At 57.4% G+C, this 7399-nt stretch overlaps 2 protein-coding genes across 2 annotated transcripts; both read left to right on the top strand.

Moving 5' to 3' along the window:
• Positions 1-230: 230 nt before the first annotated feature.
• On the top strand, positions 231-2615 carry ACA1_027500 (uncharacterized protein; the record flags this gene model as incomplete). Its single annotated transcript, XM_004342448.1, has 11 exons — positions 231-323; positions 424-443; positions 517-665; positions 742-896; positions 1023-1173; positions 1267-1364; positions 1444-1608; positions 1689-1945; positions 2042-2132; positions 2201-2413; positions 2484-2615. The coding sequence occupies 11 exons, from the start codon at positions 231-233 to the stop codon at positions 2613-2615; spliced, it is 1524 nt and encodes a 507-aa protein (XP_004342497.1).
• A 557-nt stretch (positions 2616-3172) lies between these two features.
• Positions 3173-7328, top strand: ACA1_027490 (calciumtranslocating P-type ATPase, PMCA-type, putative; the record flags this gene model as incomplete). Its single annotated transcript, XM_004342447.1, has 15 exons — positions 3173-3512; positions 3587-3747; positions 3807-3891; positions 3990-4078; positions 4154-4286; positions 4390-4482; positions 4566-4649; positions 4766-4971; positions 5060-5533; positions 5626-5859; positions 5928-6233; positions 6305-6592; positions 6678-6948; positions 7030-7094; positions 7308-7328. 15 exons carry the CDS (start codon positions 3173-3175, stop codon positions 7326-7328), a joined length of 2850 nt encoding a protein of 949 aa, XP_004342496.1.
• Positions 7329-7399: the final 71 nt, after the last annotated feature.

Here is a 7399-nt window from a genome sequence, read left to right as displayed (position 1 = left end):
AGAGCAAGCTCAAGCTGGGCCTTGCCGCCAACATGGGCGGGAGCGACAAGACCGCTGTCGTTTCGCTCTTTGCCAACCACTGAGTCTCAGTGCCTTTCCGCCTGTGCCGCTGTTGTGGAGCTTTTCTTGGGCCACTCAGAAATTTCCTTTCCTTTCGTCTCGGCGAGATGAAGGTTTGCTCTGAATGTCATTTTATTGCGCCCTTCTTTTTTTTTTCTTTTGACCTCGCCATGCAGTGCCGTAGTGTGTTTGCCTTCGTGTTGTTTGCCGCCCTTCTGGTGGCGCTGAGCGAGGCGCACATCTGCCTCATCAACCCTGTCCAGGTACACTGCTACATATTGTTTTGTCCCTTTTTCTCGATACGTAGCCCTAGCTCCGATAATTTTACTAACTTTTATTTTTATTTTTATTTTTGACGCACAGAGGGCCGGCTACAATGTCAGGTGCGAACTGCCAGGGGTTCGCGAGTTTGGGGGGGGGGTAGAGAGTCTGACGTGACGTGGTGTGGCGGTGCAGTGGGCCGGGAATGATGGCGTGCTTCCGTCCCGACGGTCCTTGCGGCAAGGGTATCCCGGCCGAGCAGCCTCGCGTGACCCTCACCGGCGGCCGCGGGTTCTCCGTCCTCCTGCAGCAGAACCTCAACCACTACAACCCCGGCCACGCCGGTATGTATCCTGTCCCCGCTCAGGGCTTGGCCATGTCGTCGTGTGAGCGCTGACCGTGGGTCGGCCGCGGGTGTAGGGTTCATCGATGTGGCCTACGCCCAGGGACCCAACCCGCAGTCGTCGGACTTCATCCCGCTGGCCACGGTCCCCGACTTCTGGCCCTGGATGCAGGCGTCGCAGACCAACTTCTCGATTCCCGTCTCCGTGCCCAACATTGACTGCCCCCACTGCGTGATCCGTGTCCGCTACCACCCCAACAGTGCGTCTCCTTGGCCGAATGCAGCTTCCACGATCGTTGTGATGGCTCGCTACTTGAAGGCGAATTGGCTCACACTTCTTCCGTTGATGATCGCAGAGCCGACCGAGCCTGTGTTCCACAACTGCGCTGATGTTGCGATCACCAGGGGCTCCAGCTCGCCCAAGTCCTTCGGCAGCTTGTTCGGCCTCGTGCGCTACGAGCGCGTCCCATTCGCTCCGACCGAGACCCTCAGCCTGATCAGCGACGACGGTACGGTCCAAAGCCGCTGCGCGAGTACGCGACGTGGAAGGAATTCAAATACTGACACACAACGCAAACTCGCGCATGGCCTTGAATGAGCAGGCAGCCTGGCACCTCTCCAGGCTAACATTGGCGTGCGCTCGGTGGGCTCCGGGAGCCAGGAGGACAAGGCCAACATCAACCAGTACTACTTGGCTGAGGTGCGAGCAGCTCTTGTCCTATCCACTATGTACTATGCATTCGACAATACTGAACTTCGCCGTGGCGCCACGCACACAGGGCCTCGCGACCATCAACAAGGCGCAGCAGCTGATCCACTTCGTCGGTTATTCTGACATCGTCGACTACTTCAACAACACGGTGCCGTCCACCCTCATCACCTACTCCTACACCCAGCAGCGCTTCCTCGACTCCATCGCCATCGAGCGTCCCACCGGCGAATACGTACGCGAGCTCCAACCCCCCCTCGGCGTGGCTTCCCTCGCCATGGAGAGGGGTGACGATGCTCACCGTGGGTTCCACAGGCGTCGCATTGGGTGTCGATCCTGAGCATCAGCGACGACAGCAAGAACAAGATCCTGGTGGAGCTCGTGGGTCCCAACAGCCAGGGCGCGTGGAGGTACCAGTACAGGATCCTCTCGCCCAACGGCGCCGTGTCGTCGGTGCAGGCCACCTTCCCCTTCGACGACACGTTCGTCAACTTCTTCTGGGCCGACTACGACCAGGTCAACCAGAAGCTCTACATCCTCAGTGGAGACGAGAACTCCCTCTTCACCCTCAGGTGCGCTCCTCTGACCGGTGCTGCTGATCTGCACACACCCTCGCCTGCGGGGCTCTATGCTAATGCATTGAGGCGCTGTGTCGATTGTGTGCACAGGGTAAAGCTCTTCGTGGCCGATCTCAAGGCCAAGACCGTGTCCAACGTGATGGTGGACAACTCGCGCTACACTCTCACCAACGTCCACGTTGTACGTCACAATCCCCCACCGCTTCCCCCTCCACTCTTCACCGCAACTGATCGCCCATTTGCTTGCAGCACCCTTCCGGCGGCATTGTGGCTTTGTCGCCCGGTCTGTTCAACGGCAACGTCGAGCGCGCGACCTGGTCGCTCGTCAAGATTGACCCTAGCTCCGGCCAGGTGTCCCCGATCGGCCTGACCGCACCTTTGGGCCAGTACCAGGCCTGGTACGGCGGTGGTGTGTACGGTGCTGCGATCAGCGACGGCGTTGTGGTCCACGCCTTCAAGAAGGTACTCGCAACCAGTTCAATGTGGCGGGAGGTGCTTCGCCGACTTGTACTCACGCCTCATCGCCCACCAGGTCATCGACGGCAGCATCGTGGTGGCCGGCATCGACGTGGACTCGGGCAGAGTCGTGGGCACCACCGATCTCCAGAATGGCGTCAACGGCGATCTGTCTCTGTTCGGACTCATCCACTTGCCTTTCGCCTAGTCTTCTTCAGCATTGCCATAAAGCGTGTAATACCCCACGTTCCATACCCCTCCTCCCCACCGTACCTCCTCAGCTCTGCTCGGAGAAGTTGCTTGGCATAGCCCTCTCCCGGCCAGGCGCCGAAGAGGCCACGGACCGCTTCCTCTTGTCGGGCCAATGCGAAAGCGCGACAGGGCGCAAACGAGAAGAAAGTTGGTTGCCTTCTCCCGTGATGCGTGTGCCTTATCTCCCCGTTCTCAGAACTGCGCTTCCACGCCCAATCGACGGCGCTCCGCTTCTCAAATTTCCCGCCAAACCGTGGTCACGAATTGCGAGAGACAACCCCCGCCAACAAGTCGAGGCGGCTTCTGGCAGTCCGTTTTTCTTCACTGCTCGTGCCGACAGACCTCTGCCGCTGTACTTCCGTCAAGCTCATCGACAGCAGCATCGAGCTGGGGTAGAAGGGCAGGAGGACTCATACATCACTCGCACGCACCACCGCATTCGATTTTTCTTCTTCCTAAGACAACGAGAAAGTAGGCGAGCAGCTCGAGTAGAGTAGAATTAAGATAGAGAAGATGCGCCAGCCGGGCTTCTTCTCGTTCAAATGGCAAGAGCTGCAAGAGCTCTTCGACGATTGGGGCAACTTCGAGGCCCTGTCGAAATTGGGTGGCGTTCCGGCCATCGTGAAGGGGCTGCACGTGGACATCAAGAAGGGCATCATCGATGACCCTCGAGACCGAGCCGAAGCCTTCGGCCCCAACACCTACCCCGAGCGCAAGCACACCGGCTTCTTCATGCTGATGTGGGAGGCTCTGCAGGATGTTACCCTCATCATTCTTTGCGTCGCGGCCGTGATTTCGCTCGTTCTCGGCGTCGCCTTCCCCAACGAGGAAGAGGGCGAGACCAGAGCTACGGGTACGCCCCCAATATCTTTTTCTTTAATTTTGCAACGCAAATTTGACGATTCTTTGGATCTCTTTCACCACCAGGTTGGATCGAGGGCGCCTCCATCTTGGCTGCCGTTTTCCTCGTCTCTTCGGTGACGGCCGGCAATGATTTCCTCAAGGACAGGCAATTCAGGGCACTTGAAAAGGAGAAGGACAATGACACTGTTCTGGTGGTGCGCGACGGCAAAATCGTCCAACTCAAGGTACTAAAAATCACTGGAACTGCAGTCTGGAAGTTGGCTTGCTCACAAATTTGATTTAGGTGTTCGATATTGTTGTGGGCGACATCATCGTTCTCGAGCGAGGAAGTCGAATCCCAGCAGACGGTCTCTGGGTTTCTGGCAAAGGTACTTTTCTCAACCATTCCGGAAGTGTCCGGTCATCTAGTCGACGGTGCAGCGCATATGATTTCTAATTTATATTTGATTTCCATGTTCCTGCACAGAACTCCAAGTCGATCAGTCCAACTTGAACGGAGAGTCCAAGACTGTCGCAAGAAACGCGCAGCATCCCTTCCTTCTGTCTGGCTGCACGGTACGCTCACTTTACTTTCTGGTATCGTTCATGCCCTTAGCTGACGCTTGGCCGTCGATTCTCCGCTGCGTGCAGATCGCCGATGGCGAGGCCCACATGATCGTGTGCGCAGTCGGCGTGAACTGCCAGTGGGGTCTCATTTTGACCGCCCTCGAGCCCGAGGATGACGAGACGCCTCTCCAGCAGGACCTCGGCGACCTCGCCACCAGTACGTCTTCCCCACCGACAGCTTTCTTGTTTACCTGCCCTTCCGGAAACACCCGGGGGTCCGGCTTCTTTTTTAATTCGAAACTAATTTAATTCTCGTGCAGAGATTGGTTGGCTCGGCCTTATCTGCGCTATTGCTATTTTCATCTGCCTCACCGTCTGGTGGGTCGTCAAGCGCTTCATCCAGGGCGACCCTGGTACCTACGCGCACATTTATATGGTAGAGGCTCCTCAGCACGTGATTAAGTGTCTCATCGCCGGTCGTTGCATTCTTCTCCAGATGATTTCCAGTGGACCATGCTTGAGGACTTCATTGGCTACTTCATCGTGGCCGTGACCATTCTTGTCGTGGCCGTGCCCGAGGGTCTCCCTCTTGCTGTGACCATTTCCCTGGCTTACTCGATGAGGAAGATGATGAAGGGTACGCAAATGCCAGCGTGGCTCTTCAATGCCACTGCTGACCTTGTCTTCCTTGTGCAGACAACAACTTGGTTCGTCACTTGAAGGCGTGCGAGACCATGGGTGGCGTTACCAACATCTGCACGGACAAGACCGGAACCCTGACCGAGAACCGCATGGCCGTCGTGCGCGGCTGGATCGGCGGCAACGAGTTCGAGGGAGTCCCCAAGGTCTCCAACGACGCCCTGAGGCACCTTCTCACCCACGGCATCTCCATCAACTCCAAGGTGAGCAATCCTCGTACCGATTACACAGACAGCTGCTGTCGCCCCTTTTCCAACTGCCTTGGTCCTCACACACTATTTTTCTCGCCAGGCTGTCGTGCGCCCCGCTCCTCACGGCTCCGGCTTTGAGTATCTGGGCAACAAGACCGAGTGCGCTCTGCTCGTGCTCGTTCACAAGCTCGATGAGGACTTCAACCAAATCCGCGAGCAGTACCCGCTGGCCTACCAGGCCCCCTTCTCCTCGGAGAGGAAGCGCATGACCTCCGTTGTCGGCGGTGATGGCGCCTACAGAGTCTACACCAAGGGCGCGTCCGAGATCATCCTCGAGCGTTGCACGTCCGTCGTCACCGATTCGGGCGACATCATCGACATTGAGGACGATATGCGCCAGGAGCTCGTTCAGGCGCTCGAGACCTTTTCCGACGAAGCGCTGCGCACCCTGGTGCTGGCCTACCGCGATCTCCCCTCGGACTGGTCGCCCGACAGCATGACTGTTGGGGACAAGGAGGAAAACGAAAACGCCCTGGAACAGGAGCTCACCCTCATCGCCATCGTCGGTATTGAGGTACAGCTGCCCCACCTCGCTCTTCAGCGATGAGAGTGCGTGGCGCAGGCCCAGAACAACCTGCTCACGCCTCGTTCTCCATGCGTTTCTAGGATCCTCTCCGTCCCGCTGTCAAGGATGCCGTGCGCTCTTGCCAGAACGCCGGCGTGACCGTGCGCATGGTGACGGGAGATCTCCTCAACACCGCCAAGTCGATCGCCAGGCAGTGCAACATCCTGACCAAGGACGGTACTGCCATGGAAGGCAAGGTCTTCAGAAATTTGAGCGACCAGGAGGCCTACGCGGTCCTCCCCAAGCTCCAAGTCTTGGCCCGTTCCTCTCCTCAGGTTCGAGCCACCACTCTTGCCGTTTCAACCTTGAAGGCGCTGACATTTCTTGTGGTTGATCTAAACAGGACAAGAAGCTCCTCGTGAAGCGCTTGAAGGCTATGGGTGAAGTGGTGGCCGTCACTGGTGACGGCACCAACGACGCGCCTGCTCTCCGTATGGCCCACGTGGGTCTGTCGATGGGCATTGAAGGCACCGGTGTGGCCAAGCAGGCCTCGGACATCATCATTCTCGACGACAACTTCGCGTCGATCGTCAAGTCAGTCATGTGGGGACGAAACGTTCGCGAGAACATCCAGAAGTTCCTCCAGTTCCAGCTTACCGTCAACTTGGTCGCTCTCGTGGTGGCCTTCGTCGCCGCCGTCACCGATCAGGTAAGTCCTTTCGCCCAAGGTCTGTGGTTGTTGAATTAGGCCTAATTCATTGTCGCAAATAACCACTACAGGGCACTCCCTTGAAGGCTATTCAGCTCCTCTGGGTGAATCTTATCATGGACACCATGGCTGCTCTTGCCCTCGGCACTGAAGCGCCTACCCCGGCTCTTCTCGACCGTCCTCCCGCGGGACGCAACTATCCCCTCATCTCCGCCACCATGTGGAGGAACATCATCGGCCAGGGCGCCTACCAGCTTGTCGTCCTCTTTGGCATTCTGTACCTCGGCGAGCACATTCTCGAGCACGACGACGAGACCGTGAGGAACACTTTCCTCTTCAACTCTTTCGTGTTCTGCCAGGTACACTTGGCCCCTTGTCCCTCGCGTCTAGGCTTCCCACGTGCTGTGCGATCGATCAGTTGCTGACAGTGGCGTGGCTCTGCAGGTGTTCAACGAAGTCAACGCCAGGAAGGTCGGCAAGTACGAGTGGAACGTGTTCAGTGGCCTCCACACCAACTGGATTTTCATTGCCATCATCGCCATCACCGCCGTCGTCCAGGCCCTCATCATCGAGTTTGGCGGCGACGTCTTCAAGACCGAGCCCCTCTCTCTCGTCAACTGGGGCTACAGCATTGCCATCGGTGCCGGCTCGCTCATCGTGGGCGCCATCCTCCGACTCATCCCCATCCCCGACATGTGGTGCTGCGCCATCAAGGGTACGCCGCCTCCCACCACCCGTTCGCCTGGTCTTCTATTCAACACAGTTGGCCCTAATTCTTCTCTCTTTTCTTCCACAGATCGCTCCATGCTTGTCGAGGACGAGGTCGAGGAGGACGAGGACAATGCCAAGGCTACTTCTAGCGTAGGTCCCTCGGAAACCACTCGTCTTCTTCCTTGATCTTCCTCTTCCTCCATTCTCTCCTCTATCGCTTTCCTCAACCACGTCTCTCGGCGGAGGGTTTATTTATTGTCTCTTTTAATTTGTGTCTCTCTTCTCATTTTGCTCTTCTTCTCTTCACCCACCACCACCGTACCATACTTCCATCCTCTCCACACTCCATCACCACCACAACAGCTATTGCGATCAGCAAGCTGAGAGGCCTGTATCCCCTCGAAGAAGAAGAACATGACCTCTCCGTATCGTCGTCAACGATAGCTACACCTCTT

This window comes from Acanthamoeba castellanii, assembly GCF_000313135.1.
Source record: "Acanthamoeba castellanii str. Neff unplaced genomic scaffold scf7180000084469, whole genome shotgun sequence".
In the NCBI taxonomy this organism is placed as follows: domain Eukaryota; phylum Discosea; order Longamoebia; family Acanthamoebidae; genus Acanthamoeba; species Acanthamoeba castellanii.
Note: the sequence above shows the minus strand (reverse complement) of the source record. Positions and strands in the feature narration are given on the sequence as shown.